The sequence below is a fragment of the Leptosomus discolor genome, chromosome 8 (assembly GCF_034619465.1).
Source record: "Leptosomus discolor isolate bLepDis1 chromosome 8, bLepDis1.hap2, whole genome shotgun sequence".
In the NCBI taxonomy this organism is placed as follows: domain Eukaryota; kingdom Metazoa; phylum Chordata; class Aves; order Leptosomiformes; family Leptosomidae; genus Leptosomus; species Leptosomus discolor.
Window position 1 is genome coordinate 13695261 of NC_141398.1, and position 19698 is coordinate 13714958.

Sequence of the window (19698 nt, forward strand, 5' to 3'; positions counted from 1 at the left end):
TCTGGTGATTTTTATTCAGCACAGATATAAAGGCAGTCTAAAGACCTTTGTAATTTTGATGCAGTCCCACGAACTAGAAACAGAACAGAAACTAAAAAACTTAGAATGGAAATGATACCTGTACCTTGCTCTCAAAAAGTATGTGCAGCTTTTTTTTATCACTCTTTGAAGAACATACAAAGCAAGGTTATCTGGCATTCAACATAATATGTCCGTGTGCTTTTTCCTTTTCCTACTTGCCTGCCACTTTCAGAAACCTTGCGTCAAAGGCAAGTGATGACTTTGCTATCTAACCAGTCCTAAGTTGGTTGTTCAGTCTACAAATTTTGCATTTTAACAGTCTTCAGTCATTTGAAGATTAAAATTTTATGCTCACAGGAGGCAGCAGAAACAGAAAATATTGCTGTTCATGTCATAGCTTAGGTGACTGGAAAGTCCATCACTTGTACCAGCTGCTCTCCTACTGCTGTTGTATTCCCTCCTTGGAAGGAAATAGAGAAAAGTCATCTAGCCTAAGAAACAAAGAATGGAAATATTTTTTCCCCTAAGATTTTGTAAACTATTGGTTAATCTGGAAAATAATTACCTTCGCTTTTGAAGAGTACTTTGCTGCATCACTCATAAAAACAAATATATGAACGCCTTGAGTTTACTTAATGAGATATTTCTGGCTTGTTTGAATAGAAAGTTGTATTCAAAAAGCTTCAGCCATACTTTCTACAACTTAAAATCATCCAGCATCAGTCTCCTCTTTAGCACACGCCTTGATACATTCCCAAGCTGGAAACATTTCTCTTTCCATTATTTGTGTAAAAGGAGAATATTGTGGATTTGTTTTGAAGAGGACAAATTTGTATACAAGCAGGTGTAATTCCCCAGTATCAGACTGAGAAGAATTACCAGAGCTGGGAAAGGAGCCCAGATGTTCCGAAGCCGAGTCTGGAGTAACCATGTCAGCTTTCCATGTTAGTCCCCGTTAGCTGCCTAAGACGTGTGAGAGCTGAATGCTCTCAATGTCTGTTGAACTGCCTCATAGCAGTCACCATGTCCCTGCGTGTGCTACTGCGCGATGTGCTTGTCTGGATTTGACTCTTATTTGCTGTGGCTCTTGTCTTCCCTCCCCGGGTAGTAACAAGTTCACAGGAGCCATTTCTCAAGTCTTTTGATAAAGCAAACATAGTACAGAATGAGTGAGACTTTCAGGTCACGTTCAGTTAACCTGAGAGATGTCATTTCTTCTTGCCTGCTGCCACTCCAGCAGGACATGGGTCTCCCTGTCTTCTGTTTTATGTCTGTCGGCCCCAAAGAGATGTCTTAAACGTCTTACAGTATTTCAAAATGCACCAAGTACCCGAGATTAGATAACTAAATCTCATCCTCAGTCCGTTCTCTGCAGTTTGCATAGGTTTGTCTTGTATTTAGACAGTTACAGTGGGATTTGTGGTCTCTACCTCTGGTACCATACATGAGGCTCACCAGAATTCTTGAGAAGTACTCAAAGAAACTCAGGTCAGTTTTATCATTTGCAGACTCCCAAGTAAAGCTGCTCTAACTATAACAAAATGGCAGCTTCTGTCATTGCAAGTCCTTTCTTACCACTGGTTTGGGTTTCTTTTTAATGCAACATTTCAAGCTGGGTTCGTTGGACAATTTTCTCACTTTCTTGGAATGTAAACCTTCTCATAAATGTCCATTTCCCATGGCACTAATTTGATGAAATGCTGCTATAAGTTTCATTTTGTCTCCAACTGCGCAAATGACTGCCGAGGAGTAATTATGCTTTGTAGCCTGAGCTCAGTGGAACACTAAAGGCTGTAGTTTAGTAGTCACTTTGCTCCATTCTGTGCTCTTGCATGAATCTGTGCTTGCCTACATAAGTAATAAGTGTGCAGGCTTCCAGGAACCGTGCATGTTTGCGATTTCAATCTTGGGCTAAATGCTCACCAGTGCTGTATTTTTTAGTGCCTCACGTTTTACCAGAAAGGCAGCATAAAGGTTATCAAGTTCTTCCCTAAGTCAAAAAAAGTGAGTGTGAGAAACCGCCACCGGTAATGTTTATCCAGAATGTAAAACGTGGTATCCAAATAAGTCATATTTTTCTTGGGTTCTGGCCAAAGCAGAGCTGTCAACAAAAGAAAAGCGGATAGGGTTAGAAGGGAAGAAGGCTATGAAAAAAAAAAAAAAAATTAGAGGCCCTTTTGTTTTCCTTTCCCAAATACTGTTGTGAGAAAGAGTCTTCTTAGGCATATTTCTAAATCATGCGAGCTACTAGAAACTACCAGACCTTTACCTCACAAAACACATATCACATTTTAAATTCCTAACGCTAAGGATTTTAAGAAAAGCCCTGTGATTAATCTATACCTTCTGGCTTGCTTTGTAGGTGAGTTTGGAGATGAGTTGAACAATAGCACTTTTAGGAATTCGGAAATGCAAAAGAAAAGATCTGCTTTTTCTGAAGCGCCCTCTGTAAGAGAAAATAAGAATCCTTTCATTTTCACTGTATTGTTCTCTTTCCTTCAGAAAAATTTTATGAATTGTGTATTATTATCCCTGTTCCCTAGATAAGGAGATTGAAACAGAAATTGAGAGGCAAATTATGTATAGTTCCTGCATAAGTGCACAGAGGATAATGAAGGAGACCTCTGCTGACTGTTGTGCCCATCAAACAGAAGATAATTTTGCTATAAGGAGTCCGAGAAAGTTTCCCATTGATTGACATGAGAAAAGAGCTAGTCAGTGCAATGGACCTACGCTGCATTTTTGGAGCCCAGGAATCCCTGTCCAGTCCCAAGTATATCTGCCTAGATAAATTGCCCATAAAAGTCTTGAGCCAATAGTTCCTGTTATTTCCTGGAGAGAGCCCAGCACAGACAACCTTAGGAACAGAGATTTTGGCTGCATTGTAGAATAGTCAGGCAATAGACAGAAAGGTACAATCAGGTACCAAAAAGACGATGAGCTGGCATGGCCTCCCTGGAGTTAAGTCTCATCCTCTTGATAGATACAGGTTTACACATTTTTCTTCCAAGGTTTTGAAGATTCTTCACAGTAGCTTAGAGAAAGAGTCTCAACGTATGTCAGTGATTTGCTTCCAGCTGTGTAGAAGTATCCCACAAGACCAGATTTGTAAAGAAGAAAGCAATATTTGCCTTCCATGCTGGATAGACCTGTTGCTTAGCTGGTGCATAGTTTGAATGATTCTCCCGTCAAAAATGCTCTCTCTGAGTTTGCAAATAAATGGTTTTAAAATGTACTCAGAAGAGAGCAAGTATTTTTTATTAATTTTATAAAACTTTCCACTGGAAAAACTATATGAAATTCAGTCAGTTCATTCTTTCTGCTGCCTTCAAGTTGAGAGTTTTGTTTGCCAGCCTTCTCTCCCAATGTGAATGCTGCAGTAAGTTTAAATCTTTCTGTCAGATTGCTCCAATGAGTAATCTCATTGATTTGTGTGTGTGTGCGTGCGTGCGCTTCAGAGTACAGTAGGACTGCAGTATTGCAGCACCAGTTGCCTCTGCTGGAGACTTTCACTGGTTTGTTCCACCTTTCTCTTAGTGCATCAGGGGGAAAACTCGGTTTGCCATGAGTCTTGCAGCATGGGTGCTGAGCCTGAGCATCATCAGTGCACATTGGCTTCTGGGGCTGTTCAGGGCCTTTCAAAGCTCAGGCCAATGGCAAATGCTGGAAGAAATTGTATTCCAGTTGCAGAGCACTGTGTCTCTGTCTCTGTATGCAAACAACCAATACAGATTTCTGTATGAGATTCCAGTTTAGGAACCAGTTAGGCACATACGTAGCCTTATCCTGAATTCGTCCCATCTGTATGTTCCGATACACAAGGATGTGTATGTGAAAAAAGTTTTGGAAGGCTTCCTTGCAGGTGTATTTTGCTGTTTTCATTGATCCCAGATACATAAAGTCGGCTTTGTGAGTGTGAGGCGGTTTAGATGTGAGTAGAAGAATCGGGCTCCAGGACTACTACAAAAGACATAAAGAAAGGAGAGGTGAATGATAAATAAATAGATATTAAAGTAAAATAAAATAAAATACCTGATGCTTCAACATGTCCTTTCAGTTGCTCCTGGTATGAGCAAGGGAAAAATCAATAAAATAGCAAAAAGGGAAGGTACATTGTTAGACATAATTTAAATCAATGTCAGGAAACATCCCTGAATTTTTATTCAGATTTTTGTCTTAAAGGGCAGCAGAAAAATGGTATTTTTCAGGTGGTGTTTGATAAACTACCAAAAAATGTCATCTGTTACTGGACTTGTGCTATTAAGGGTTTGATCTTGAAAAGGGCAAATCTGCTTCGCCTGACCAGGGTTAGTTTAAGTGTGGCTAGAATGGAAAATTATTTTTTCAATAGGCTAATCACAAGGGCAAAACTTAGATACAGTGGCACAGATGACAATGTTGTAAATTCAGATGAGGAACAGGTAGCTCGACAAAATGAAGTGCCCAGCATGAAATCCTAGCTTCAATGATTTAGATAGAAAAGCTCTGCTGGTCAAGATTTTTCTTCCTAAGAAACAGAAGGTCTGTTGTGTAACAGGTTGCCATATGTATTTTTTTTTTTTAATTTTAGTTATTTTTTGTTAGGATTTTTCTTACTTTCATCATCTTTTTTTTTAATAAGCCAAGACAACACCTGGCATTCATTCTGATTTCAGATTTGTTTTAGATCATTGTACAACTTCATCAAAACCCATGGAGTTATTTTCTGGCAAAATCAGACCCCTTGATATGTTTCATTAGAAACAGCTCTCAAAGGATTAGTGTCTCTTTCCTCCTCTCCTCCCTCCCCTCAGGATGCAGAGTGGTTGTCTAACAGTACTTAGCTGTATTTATTTATCATTACCGTGCAATTTTTATTTAAATAAGGTGCAGATATATTGGCACAGTGAGTGCACAGGATGGCTAGCGGTCTGCTTTAAAATTGTATGGATGTGCAAAACCTTTGCCTTGGCATACGCTGCTTTTCTGCAGCCCAGCTGAAATGCGTACTTCACAGTGCAGCCAGACCATTGCTTTGCAACAGGCTTTATTAATCCTAATCTTTTCGTCGCCAGCACACTGAGCGCGCCCAGGCACCGCAGAGATCCTTCCTAGATGTGAATGTGTCAGTGTGGTGGTGTGTGTCTCTAAGGCTGCCTGTTTTTCATGTGTATTTCAGAGCAACAGTGCATAGCGAAAAAACGAGGACACCCAACCTTTTTCTCCTCTTTCATTTAACAGGAGAGATGAAGAAATGCCTTCAGCTAGGCATGAGAATGAGGATATATTCATTGCTGCACAACTCCAGCAGACTTTGGCTGGCCTGGATGAAGATTTAGAAGGTAGGGAAGTGTATTACCTCTGAAGTACAAAAGTGAGAGGCACAGCCAGGAGGTGCAGAGTCAAACTGTACTCTGAGGCATCTGTACATTTCTCACTAAGATCACTGGGAACAGCTCACAGGTCTGAGGCGGAATGTGGTCCACCCGAAGTGGCTGCTCTCCCTTTGCTTCTGGGGCAGCTGCTCTTTATAGGCTCACACTGAATATTTTTCAAGCTGCCTATCAGATTGTCATTGTATTTCAGTCTCTGCTACCAAAAAGAGATGAACAACAGTTTAGGGACACATTTTATGGGCCAAATTTGGTATAATTTTGTTGACTTCAGTGAAGCTAAATCAGTTGTGAATTTAGCTCTTTGTTTAATGAAAAATGCCTCTTTTTTGGATTTTATTATAATGAAGTGGAGAAAGGGGAGACATTTTTATACCCAATGCCTCCTCTGTGTTAGCAGATGTATTTTAAAGTTAAAAATCAAAAACCATGAAAAGAAACAACGGGAAGAGAGAAAATGTCGTATATGTTCCTCTTTGTCTTACTGAATAAGAATATTTCTTTGTTAATGGTTTGTCACCAAATGATGTTGAGTACTTTTAAAACTTCTCGCCTTTATTTCAGTACTTCTGCAGTACTTCAGGACTTGTTTCTGATCTAATTTCTATGAATTCTCATACACTGCAATTTCTTAGCTTCTGTGTTGTAAGCCTTGATTTATACCAGCAAATTGGAGAGGAGAGTTAAGCTTTTTGCACAATGAAGCTTCTGGAGTCACTGGTAATGAAGGGTGAGAAGAGTGGAGAAAAAATACAAGTACTGTTTCTTTGTTTGCTTGCTCAAGGAAATCCTTCAGCTGGGCTGTTATTACTAACCAGGTCTGGGAAACATAATTTGAAGTTGCTCACTGTTTCTCAGAAATGTTTCTCCTTTGGAGTCATGTGGTGAAATGTTTATCACTGAGAGAAGTTAGTCAAAGATAAGGTATGAACAATAGATTAAATTCTGCTTTCAGCTGCATTTGTATGTTTCCCACTGGCTGAAGTAGGAGGACTGCAGGAATATTTGGCTGATCGTAATCAGCAGCCAGACAATAAAAAGGACTCAGATCTCTCCTTTTTTGTAATACAGGCATAAATATATTCCTGTTAGTTTTAGCATAACTAAAATATCTGATCTGCTTAAGCTTGTACTGGCTGTTTGTGTAACTTTAAGCCATATTGCTTAAATACTGCCTATATGTAATGTTGTATGTGTATTTTGCAGCAGTGGATGGTATAAGTAACTCTGACTCTGAGTACACCAATGAAGTGTTGAGCCCACATTCAAAAAATGTTGAGGCTGCCCAAGATGTTACCATTTCTGTTCCAGTAACAGTCATAGATGATGCTCCAGAAGTTAGCACCTCTAACTCAGCTGGAAATCAAGAGACAGAAACAAGGCTTTCACAAAATAGCTCAGCTGACTCTGTTAATACAGGAAACTTCACAAATAAAAACAACAATGCAGGATCCTTTGATAAGGGACACACAGATGGTGGAGCTGTATGCATATCCAAGGACCTAATACATCAGCAACCATCTGAAAATGAATTCAGTCACTTGCCTGTGGAACAGAGGAGAGATATGTTTGAATCTCTCACATCCTCCTTCGAAAAAAGAAGTGAAAAGAACTTAAGAGTGGACCCCTCCCCAAGACATGGTGTGAAGTCTGAGGAATGTAAATCTAAGCTGACTCCATCTCACTCCAAGGCCACAGCTGAAATCAGTACAGCAAAAGAGAAAATAAATCCATTTAATGAATGTAGTAACAGGGAAAGATCTCTGAAAAAAAGTAAATCAGAATTAGAAATCAAATGGCCACCAGCAAAAAAAAATGAAGTAGAAGAAGTCCCATCAACGCCCACATGGTGTCATCGTGCCCAGAATTCAGGAACAAACTACGAACCTAAAATGGGTTTGACAACCTTTAAAGTTGTCCCTCCCAAACCGGAAGTAAAACATTTTGATAGAGGAGCTTCACTCTCCACTGGTGCCATTAAGATAGATGAACTGGGCAACATCATAGGCCCAAACACCAGTGTCAGTAAGTACATACCAGGTACCTCTACTGATGAAAGTGAGGAAATTCATCTTGGAAAAGTGAAGGCGTTCTGGAGGTCAAGTTCTATGGAAAAGCAAAGTGATGACTCTACTGAGCATCTTCCTAAAAAGTCAGCAGTCACCACAAACTCTAAGCCCTTTACTATAAAACATGAACTCAAACCTGTCTGTCTTGCAGCTCCAAAACCTGTAGCACCACAAACTGTTGCTACTCAGCTAGCAGAAAGGCAGTCTGAGTGTGAAAGGACCAAACCACCTCTTCCAGTTACACAGTCTCAGGTAACACCATTTGTCGCCCCGGCCATTAATAAGGACAAGCTGGAGCTTCCATTTGTAAAGCCACATAGGAGAACTTCAAGTCAGTATGTTGCCTCTGCCATTGCAAGACACATCAACGTAACTACCTTTAAGTCAGACTCTATGGAATATCATGAGAAAGATGAAAATAAACAAGGGGCAGGAGAGGTTAAAACTGAATCAGAAGTTTCACCAAAAAGATGCATTATTGTGGCCAAATATAGCCCTGTGGAAACAGAATCAGCAGAAGCAAGAGAAACACTTTCAAATATTTTTACTTGCAGTCAAAAAGCGTCGTACAGATTTACACCTGGTGATAATTCTGGTGTGGAAAACAAAGTAGTCAACATCAGGGCACCAAATCAAGCAACTCCTCTGAGTTTCTATAAAAAGAATGCCAGTGTCCCACTTACTAAATCCTCTTCAAAGGATAACAACAGTGCAGAAGATGATCAAGGTTTAAACAGCAAACAAACTACAGCAGAGAAAAAGGCAAATCTTTTGTTTGACCAGAAATGTGAGACTTCAATCCATACTAATTCAGCCTCGTCTCTCAAGTCTCCTGAGCTCCAAGGAGTCCCATCCTTTTTCAGCTCATCTTTGCGAGTCACTAAGTGGCCTCCTGCTAACGGAGTACAAGTTAGTTCACTTAAAGCTTCACCCGAGCTAAATGGTGCAGCAGCAAACACAGAGTCAGAACAGGAGGAGAAACCTGATGATTCGGATATTAATGCTGTCAGTGAAGTGGATGTTAATGTGCACACCAATATCTTTGGACCAAAGAAGAAGTTCAAACCGGTCATCCAAAAACCAATTCCAAAAGACACATCACTGCACAGTGCCCTGATGGAAGCCATTCAAACAGGAGGGGGAAAGGAGAAACTCAGAAAGGTAAAGGGGAGACTTTTTTTTTAGCCTGTTCAGACTGCACAGCCCTGTATTCACCCTGTCAGATGCCAGAGGTTTTATAACTGGTCCAGTTGCTGGTAAGCTGGAGTACACAAGGCATTTGACAAAATTATAATGGCAAAATACAGACCAAGCCACTGCTTATTCTGCACATCCTGTATATTATGCAACATCATTGCTGCTGCACTAGCTAGAAGAGACAGAGAGTGCAGAGATACAGCATAAAGGGGAGATAATTGAGGTTAGCCTAAGAGCCAAACCCACATTTCAATGAGTTATGTAAAAATAGGAACACACAGCATGGAGGAAACTTGTAAATACCTGCAATGAAAGAAAACTGCGTTTTGTATTACTAGGTGTTACTAGTTTGCCACTGGCTTCATGCTTGGGGGATATGGGGCTCTATCTGTAAGTACAGCATTACTATTTACACATATCCTCACCGTTCAGTTTGAGTAAGGGTTGTAAAAGCAGGACCAAAAGAAGATAGACTGACTAGTCTCCATTACTTACATTCTGGTATAAGTGCCAGAAATATTTTTAATAATGTTTCCAAATAATCTCTAAGTAAATATCTAATAACAATGTGAGATTTATTCTTTTCATATTCTAGGTTTCAGACAGTGCACTAAATGGTAATCACAGGAAACCTTCATATGCCGAGCCAGATAATGAGCGCTCAGCCCTACTAGCAGCAATTAGAGGCCACAGTGGCACCTCAAAGCTGAAAAAGGTAAGCAGTCAAGATGGTAAGTGATCTTTCAAGTGCAGTGTGTTCCTGCTGTGTGTTATGAATAAACGCAGATATGCCACAAACTAAATGGTGTGCTGCAAAGAGAAAAGTTGAGGGGAAATAAGGCAATGCAAGAGCAGATCTGACTTACGCAGATAGTGTAGCGGGTCCGATCCTATCCTATTCTCTGCTGTAAAACTTAACACTTTTTCAAATGGTGTGCTTTTAGCTGAGAAAGAGGCGCATAGAAATCCAAACAAATTACTGGGAACATAATAGAAGACATCAAATTTTTCACGTTTGGGGGGGGGGGGCTGTACTTTAGGAATATGCAGTTAGATTAATATATTTGCATTACCTACCACATACATCCAGTCCCAGTTACCTGAAAACACACTAGGGCTTCTTCATGCAGGCTGTTTATCTCTTAACATGACCTGGTGCATGCAAATTGTATGTAAGTAATTGATGTTGATGGAGCATCAACTTTCGCTGCAGCAGGATGATTCCTTCTGTCTGAAAGATTTACCTAATCATTAAAGCATCTCTTATTCCTAATAGCCAAAACCTGCATTGTTCTAGCCTTAGTTTTCACTCAGTTTACTAATCCAGCCAAGGATGTGTATTTGGCAAGGAGGTTCCCATTTCCCTCCTGCAATGACTCAGGCCATTAGCACATATCCAGATAGCTGGCATTAGGAAGGATCTCTTGCCTGTGTTAGGGAATTACTTCGTCCCTCAAATACCGTACAGCCCTTGCTGCAGGTAGGGTACAGCTTCCTCTGAGCCTGAGAACGGGACATGCTAGGCAGCAGCCATCTTCACACATATCTTACTGCATGCTGCATTCATTGGGAATAAATTTGTGTAAAAGAGACTCTGACAATGAAGTGGTAGTGTATTATGACAGAGACTTTTTCAAATACTTTCCTCCAGCAGAGAAGCTTTTGCCATCAATTTAAAGGAATTTGCCTATAAACCATACACTTCTTTTTCCCACTCTGTCACCTGTGCTAGTTAAAGCACCACATTTATATGTGTACAGGGCGAGATACAGATGTGCTGGGATGAAAGGGTTGTCCCTTTCATGTTATCTCAAATGTTTGTGTTTTATCTGACGTGACATTATTCCTATATATTGTGTGTGTGTGTACAGTGAAGGAACAGAATATCGGAGCTCTCTGAATGTGGATTATTTGATGGGAGATGAATCATTTCATTTTTCACTAGAGAAGTTTTGTGCCTCAGTTTCTCTGAGAAAGGAATACTAGTGCATCTGCTTGAAAACCTCCCATTTGGCACATGATATTGAATTTCCTAATAATTGCCAAATCATTGTAATTACTAATACTTTATCATGATTATTACTAATATTGTTGTTAATGGCAAAAATATTTGTTGAGACAGTTGATGGAAAAGCTGGCTTAGACTAAAAGATTGCCTCTTCCCCCTGCATTCATTTAAAGTAGGATGAGTTTCCAAGATGGTAATTTGTGCAGAAATTTAGTTTCAGAAATTCTGCAGAAACATGCTTGGAAGAGCCATCAATTGATTTTGTTCCCAGTGCTTTCACGTAGTTCTCTCTGGTCCTATTTTATTTTTTTTAGTGTGGCTGGAAACTTTAGGTTTGACAGCATTTTTTTCAATGAAGCCACGTCTGAGAGCTGAGATCTAGAAGAGCCTCCCTGTCATCTGAGATTATTTCTGTGCAGCCCAGACTGCAAAAAGTAATGAGATTCCTGGGTGGCTACTGCAGCCTTAATATATCTTCGTGGTTCCAAAACTCTTGTGGTTGTTTCCAAATGAATCCTGAGTCCAACTCTCTCTCTTACCTTACATGCCAAGAAGAGTTACAGGATGCTGGAGCTCACAGTAAATAAAGATTGAGTTTCTGAGACAGAATCAATGCCAAATCCTTGATGCTGGTAATCAGCCCAGCTGAGTGATGTGAGTGAGTAGTAACAGATGTTCAACCCCCTAAGCAAATAAAAGTTCTATGTGTTTTACATCATTCAAGCAAAGTGAAATCGGGGTACTGAAAGTGCATCAAATGTCAAATAATTACAGTTTAGTCATGCTTGATATTAATCACCTCCTTTCAACTGCATCACGAGCAGATCTCCTCATTGGCCTCTGAAGAGCTGCAGAGTTTTAGGAATGCAGAACTGTCCTTGCAGAAGGCAAAAGACCCTCAGGAAGAGCAACTCAGTATCCCACCCGCCCCTGCCCAGCCACCACCACCACCTCCTACTCAGCTGTCAGCAGCAGCTTCTAAATCCTCTGCCATGGCTACAGGTAACCCTGGGGATGCAAGGCAAGCCCTAATGGAGGCCATTCGCTCTGGTGCTGGAGCAGCCAAGTTAAAAAAGGTAAGTGTGCCTTTATGTTTTATTGTGGATGAAACAACCTATGCTTGCTGTGCTTTAAGAACCATTTATAAGCTGTTCTGGCCACACATTTATTTCGTCCAGCAGAAGAAGGTACATTCACTGTTTTATTTAACTGAATCGGAGATCAGGCTAGTGTGTCAAACCTTTGAACAGCTATTAAAGCATACTATTAAGACTAAAACATGCCTGTGCATATATGCAGCCATATTAATAGTCAATACTTTTTTTTTTTAAGAGAACATCAAGAGCATGAATATCATTTCAGAAAGCATTTTCATGCTCTTTCCATTCTTGTGAATTTGAGATAGTACTGGATGTTCTGTAGACAAGGGGAACCTAAGGAAGGTCAGATGTGAGACCCTGAAGCAAATTTAGGAATAAGTATTCTAATTTCAGTAGCATGTCCTAGACCTTGGTTCCTAACACTTACACCTTGGTCGCACCTGCTGAGAGCTGTCAGTAAAACTGTGGGGTCGTTTTATTGTCTACCTGAACTTCATTAATTGGATGATGTGTGTTTCACTTCTGTCGTCAGCTGTGGGTCAGTCAGCGCACAGACAGCTAAATGGTCCCTTACCCAGGTGTGATATTTGGAGTAACTTCACTTACCTCTTTGATCAAGATTGTTCTTCCTAACCTCAGGTTACACTGCATTTCTTGGTAAAGAGAAGCAGACCAATTGGCCTTAGTGGAGTCATCTCAATATTACACTGCAGTAACCAGGAATAGACTTTGATTCAAGGACTTTAGGGAACGTACAAAAGCAGATGTAGTTTTCCCAACACATGATTTAGCTGATGCCAACCATGAATGTGTAAATAGGCTTTAACCTTGCTTACTTGTCCTCTTCAAAATAAATAAAAAAATACAATCAAATTTTAACATTGAAAAGTAGCCAAAAAAGTCTTGTTTCTGATAAACCAGAGATTCCACAGAATCATACAAATGGCATAAACATATCATAGTTTTAGGGAACGTTACATCATCATGCAAACAGAAATCTGCATGTGCAGTGATTTTGCATTTGAAAAATTACATCTATATTATGCATACCATTATGAGGAGTGGCTGAGGTCACTTGGTTTGTTCAGCTTGGAGAAGAAAAGGCTGAGGCGTGACTTCATCGCAGTCTACAGATTCCTCAAGAGCGGCAGTGGAAGGGGAGGTGCTGATCTCCTCTCTCTGGTGACCAGCGACAGGACACGAGGCAATGGAATGAAACTGTGTCAGGGGAAGTTCAGACTGGATTTAGGAGAAGGTTCTTCATTGAGAGGGTGGTTGGTCACTGGAAGAGCCTCCCCAGGGAAGTGGTCAGGGCACCAAGCGCGTCAGAGTTCAAGCGTCTGGATGACGGTATCAGTCATATAGTTTGGTTTAGGTAGTCCTGCAAGGAGTAGGGAGTTGGACTCGATGATCTTTATGGGTCCCCTCCAACTTGAGATATTCTATGATTCTCAGACTACAAATTATAAAGAAATAATACTCTAGATCAGGCCTTTATTTCCCCACTTCACCAATTTACAGAAAAAAAGGGATCTGGACATTCAAGAATACTTCATGCAGTTGTTTTCTAGATCTTTCCAAATTCCTTATTCTTCCAACTACATTACTCTTGCAGAAGTCTCTGAGGGGACCTATAGCTCTACTCATTAAAATAAATCTTTATCATATCCTAGGGGACTTATTTCAAAACAGTTTGATAGCCAGTGCAGGCCATGAAAGTAAGCTGAATATACTAGATGTGTTCTGCTAAATACTGTGCCTGTCTTCTTTCATTTTCAAGACAGATTAATTTTGGGTAGTTTTGACATTGAAATGACGGAAGAATACATCTCTTACTGTATAGGCCTTTCATGAAAATAAGAGAGAAGTGTTTTGTCCAAGACAAAGTATGATTTTCGTATTACTGTGCTGCCCTTTTAGATACTGGATATGCAAACTAAGTCTCGTATGTGCCAAAGACATTGTATCACTTTGACATCTGAGATGTCACGCCCTTGGTAACTGATAAAAGTAAAAATGTTGTCAGAGTTCTCAAAGATTTTCTATCCAATGCGTATTAGTATCTCTTCTATCTTGCTACATTAAATGAGTAGAATTCTGATCCCTCCCTGATAGATCAGGGTTTTCTTTCTTTACAGCTGAAGAACATGTCTCCAAGGAACACGGAGTTTTCTGTAGATTGTGACTGGCAGGTGGTTTTGTGCCAGGGTTGAAGCAAACTCTTTTCTTTGTTTTGTCTCCTCTGTCAAAGATCTATGATGTCATAATTTGGAGATATGAGCAGAGAGCCATTTTTGGCTTTGCTTTCTGGAAGATTTTGGTTGCAGCAACTAGACAACAGAGTAGGTAGTTCAGTTTAGTAATTGCATCTGTTTATTTTCCGTTGTCTTCTCAAAGTTTTCTGAGACAAGGGCTTCTGAAGGTGAAGTCATTTATACAGCTAATATTGTGGGGAACTGGGAAGATCCTGCATTGCTTAGTTACATGTGGCTCTGTTTGTGAGGGGTTTATTTATGAGGGGTTATTTGCAGTGGAAGGAGATCAAACGGGGCTGTCAGGGGAACCAAATGTAAAAAGCAACCAATTGCCTCAATAAGGAACATCCCAACAAACATTTGAGCTCTATTAATATCTGTGAAAAGGCAACTCCTCCACTCCACCCCTGATTACACAGCTGTTTGCCGAAGTCATGAACTTTAAGGTTAAAAGATCCACTGGGCAGGAAGGGAGGAGAGAAATTGCTGCAGGCTGACCTTGCCTTGCCGAGAGTCAGGGTCTGCACCACGCTGGCTGTAACTGGGTCAGCCAAAACAAGCCAGAGCAAAAATAGGTGCTTGAGGGAAATGCTGAGTATAGTTAAGACAGTATGTGCATAGGTCTCCTGGCTGTTCTTTAATCCATTTCTTGGAGTACCATACCTGCTTTGGCAAATAAATCATACTTTGTTTTGAAGAAACGGCTTCTGTGTTATTTCACACTGTTGCTGTCCACAGACTCCCGAAGGAAAATTCTTGTGGGTGCCAAGCCCAGTTGGGTCTGCTCAGTAAAATGGTTCATCCCCAGTGCAGTGCAGTTCAGAGACCTGCCAGAAAGTGGTTGGACTACAGATCCTACCCAAAGGGAACGGAGATGCAGGTGTGTTACTGGAAAGGGGCAAACTTACCAAACTGGAAAAGACCTGTTGATGTGCAGGAAGTAACCTTTTTCTTCAGTTTTCAAAATCATCTGTCGAGGAGCCTGGCAGGTGTATAACACATCCAAAGTATAACAGCAGGTCAGGGAGATGGCATCAAGTAAAGCCACCAACCAGGATGGCTGACCTAGTTCCTTTGGTGGTTAATTGTCTTGAGAAGTGAACGTGTCTCACTAGCGAGGGCTCTGCTTCCCAGCCGTGCTGTCTGCTTCCTGTACAAAGGAGCATCAGTTGATCTGGGAAATGAACAGCTGATCTGAGACCAAATTTTGGCTAATTCTGGTGAGCAAATCTCATTTGAGTTTTGAGTGTTAAAAGTGAACTTGTGTTTTCCTTAAATTGTATCAAGCTACTTTTGTCACAATTTCACATACTTAAAATCTTTATGTCTAGTTTTTAACTTTCTATCTCAGAAAAAGCAAAATAACCTATCTAGATTTCTGAAATTCTTTATATTATTGCATGTGTATTTTTGTGTCTGTGTAACTTGCCTTGGGATTTACTATGATTATCTGTGGAAAAAAAGGTAACGGCGCATGCAAATAGCCCATTAGATGTCTAGCTGTAGGTATAGTTGCAACACAAGCCCATGCAGGATTGAAAATCTTACCCAACAAAGAGAAGATGTAAAAGTTGCCTTAACCTATATGCCATCTATTCATTTTAGGTAGAGTTGTGCCCAGGGATTTGGTAGAAATATTGCAGGGGAATGTGCCTGCACAAGGTGGAGAAGGCAAGTTGTGTATCTGAAGACTAGGCTTTTGCTCATGGTAAAAAGATTGCTGTAGACAACTTTTTAATGCTACATGCAAGAGAGATTTGACAGATTTCACGTACTTCCCAATAAAGGTTGGAGCTGCATCTAAGCAGCCTTTTCTATTTGCTCGCTGTGATTTTAAAAATTAATTTGGCTCCATCACAGCGTCCACAAGTGTTCACGACAGTGTTCAGCATCGGCATTTAGTCACAGGAACTCTTGATACATGCAGTGTGTCATTCTGTTGGCAATCAAAGGAGCCAGGTAAGGTAATTACTGCACCCATTACAATGAGTCGCTGGTATACGCTGGGATGATTTGAGGTTGGTTGCCAACAAGTAATGCATCAATCTGAATTATGGCATGTTGAGTGTCTTCTAAGAAGCATGGCCTAGTTCCATACCTTTTATGTCAAGCAGTGGACTATTCTCAATAGTCAGGGATATATAATTGTGAACGAAGAAATACTGTTTCTAATCATCAGTGTCTGTGGGTGCAACAACAGACATTACAGACTCTATGCCACAGTTGGTGTTGGCTTTGGTATGCTGGAAATGGGGCAGGAGGCCCCACTAAAAGGTTGGCCAAGCTTGATATACAGGTAGTCAAATGAGCCTATAAAGTGATTCTAGTTCCCATGCACAGTGAGAGGCAGTCGTTTGCATGCTGTTACTCTATTTGAATTGAAAGATAAAATTTAATTTGAACTCTTCATCTTGCTAATAATTTATTCTGTGACCTGTTTTTTTCCTTAAAATAAAGCTTCTGCCATGGATACTAAGGCCAAAATGGAAGATTTAAACTTGATGAAATACATTATTCCTGTTCAGCTTTTGTGGTGACTTTAATGGATATCTCTCTGATACAATCAAAGCTCAGTAACTTTGATTTTGGAAGAGCACCCTAGCATACATATTTAAAATTAAGCATATGCTTAGATGACCTGAGGACTAGGAAGGAAGATAAGCATTTGTTTAAGTATTTTCTGGAATCAAAGCCTTTGGGAGCTTCCTTCATTCATTCAATCAGGAAGCAAAGTACTCATCAGATTTTTATGACCAGTGACAGCTAACCGATACTGAACAGATTTTGACTGTCAGATACTGCATACTCACAGCCTGAGTTTCTGTTCTTTCCACAAAAGGAAGAAACTCACAGAAAAATACATCACTTGTGTTCCAGTAATTGTGTAATAGCAACCATAATACCTAAGGATGTATGAGGTGTGGGTTTTTTAGGGAAAGATAACACCTTTCATTAGACCAACTGATACAGCTAGAAAAAAGCAGATAAGCTTTAAGTGGTCTCAAGGAGCTGATGAAGAGACTGAGCTTGAAAACAGCCCCATAGGAGAATGTTTGCTTAACAGTGTCAACAGTTGGAGGTTTAAAAATATCTTGAATGATCATGTGCTTTTCTTTGTTATAGGTCCCTCTGCTCGTTTGAATCATGTATAAAGAACAGGTAATTGGAAAATCTAACCCCGTATGCACCCATAATCATCATTCAAGGTCTGAAGTGGCAAAAAACATCAAGAAGTTCAGTTTATTCTCTTGTCTACGAGCCAAAATAAGTTGTAGTTAATTTTCTGTGTGCTCCTGCATAATGGTTCTAAGGGGAAAATATGTTGCTATGCTGTAAAGCTTCTGTGCCAAGGAATTGTGTTTTGCCTCTGAATATTTAAGGTTGCCAATAAACTATTCTTGTTGGCAGGTTAATAAGAATATAAACACTATGCAGTCCTGTGTTAATACTTAATTGTGTTTATGGGCAAAATTAAAAGACTTTGCTAGCTATCTGGAAAGTAATACTCATTTCAAGTTGTTAAAAATACGTAACTATTTCAAGCTATTTACTTGCTTCTTCTTTGATTTGGAAAAGGCCTGTGACAATTAGGGTGAAAACCAGAATAAAGATCTATAAAAAACAATCACAAGAAAAAAGTTATGGTACATTGTGAAGGACCTAAATTGTCATATGGTGGAGTCATTGGTTTTTAAAATTAGATGACCTTTTATATCTCTGGTGGAGCTCTGAGAAGGCAGACAATCAATAGTGAATGTGACACAGTGTCTATTGAAAAGTTACTTATGGGATATGACGTACAGAATGCTAATATGCAGCAATATACTGAACCCTAGTAACATTCACAGCACTTCAAAACTATTGAGACACCTTAAAGGATTGCTATTTGCTACAGACTGTGAAGGTTATAAATAAGAGTCAGAGTACTGCATAGAGGTCCAAGATTTAGAATTCATTCCTGCACTGCAAAATGAAGTGAAGCTGGTTTGTATCAGTAACAGGACTTTTGTCGTCTCTTGTTCAGGTCATGCATAAGCTGGCTCTTTGTTTCCAATTTGTATGGCTGTTGTATGTTGTCTCAGAAGTATTTATAGCAGCATCTTTTTCAAATGTTAACTACTTTGGTAGTTGTTATTGTACATATTTTGAAAATATTTCGTTAAATTGATTTAACTTAAAAGGACATATGAAAATGCTTTTTCACATTTCCTATATTGTAATGAAATGGAAGAAGAGGAGGTTTGTACATTTACATTTTTATAATCACAGACAGGAGTGGTGGCAGATTCTGTTTTGTTGGGGCTAAAATTTAAAATGTATAGCTGTGTAACGTTGAAAGCTCGGGAATATTTAGCCATTTGCATTTAATGTGACTATATATTATATATTGTAAAATATTGATGTTTGTTAGTGCCACAAATAAAAACGAAATCAAAATCTGACATGGCCTGAAAGACTCTATTTGCCAAATATTTTCCATTTACAGAAAGAAATTAGAACTAGAGATGGACTTAAGCAAACCCGTATGCTGTGGTCTCAGGTCTAATATAAAGCCAGGAAAGGGCTCACAGCTGCTAATCTAGGAGCACAGCAGAAATCACCAAGTAGAATCAAGGTGTCAGAGTTACATACATTTCAATAATAATGCTGTCCTCACAACGTTCCATTTCGTCATTAGGGAAGCTAATGTACTCAGAGCTAAGGTGCTCCGTCACACCCTAGGGTAAATAAGATTACCTTCCTTGACTGGGTGGCCTTCTTTTGCCTTAGAAATCTTCTCAGTATGCTTTAGATCAGAAATATTAACATGTTAAAAATGCTATCTCAGGGAAGGATTCAATCACTTGGAACACTGTAGACAATCCCACCAGCAGCAAATACAGCTTCCTTGGTTAGGTGCTGCAAGACAAAATTCAGTGCAGATCTCCTTGTTATTAGTGTTGCCTGAAGGCACTGAGTCTGTAGCCCCTCCCTACTAATGCCCCTTTAGTGTAGTAAGTTGTATGGGTATTTACTTTCCAATTTAAGGGATCCAAAAACTGGGTTTTAGGAGAAGAAGATCCTTCAGGCTTTGCAATGCCAAGGTTCTGGTTCTGGGTGCTGGCACTTATAGAACTAAAGTTTATAAAAGAGTTATTCATGGATAAACTTCTGAGTGTGGGTAAAAAAACTATATTAAGAACAGCTGCAGGATGAGATGTCACCTTCACTGTGGTAACAGCAAAAAATCACGAAAAATCCTGCTGGCTCAGTCACAGCTCAAGCTAAAATGGAGGGGGAGTTCAGCTGTCTACAGTGAGGAGCTAGACTGAGTGTTCGTTCCTTTCTCTTGTTGATGGGAATTGTGTATGCTCTTACATTGTCCTCCAGGTGCTGTTGAATTCCTGATAGCAGCTAATTTAACCCTAGGTGAATGGAATTTTTACTATAAACACACTTACGATGAAGTCTGGTTATAGGCATGACCCTTCCATATAATAACTTTCTATTAACACTTTTAGCCGTTCTTCATTTGGGAAGTTACCATGCATCAGTGTTTTAGTGGGTATCAGGCAAGCACTTTTGAAGCTCTTCACTCCCTCATCCCTTCTTCTACCCTTCTTCAGGGCTTGGAAATGGGTTCCTACTGGCTGAAATGAATTCAGGAGACACGCTCCAGCACAAATTGGCATTCAG

At 39.9% G+C, this 19698-nt stretch overlaps 1 protein-coding gene across 3 annotated transcripts in view; it reads left to right on the forward strand.

The window, feature by feature from the left end:
- Positions 1-17163, forward strand: part of COBL (cordon-bleu WH2 repeat protein) — a 118755-nt gene extending 101592 nt beyond the window's left edge. For 2 of the 3 annotated variants that reach the window (XM_086469173.1, XM_086469176.1), the window contains 5 exons: positions 5242-5342; positions 6600-8623; positions 9255-9374; positions 11492-11743; positions 17146-17163. In XM_086469173.1, the coding sequence (XP_086325299.1) occupies positions 5242-5342; positions 6600-8623; positions 9255-9374; positions 11492-11743; positions 17146-17163 (2515 nt within the window). The remainder of the gene's footprint in view (positions 1-5241; positions 5343-6599; positions 8624-9254; positions 9375-11491; positions 11744-17145) is intronic. The other variant, XM_086469174.1, reaches the window with a different exon arrangement.
- Positions 17164-19698: the final 2535 nt, after the last annotated feature.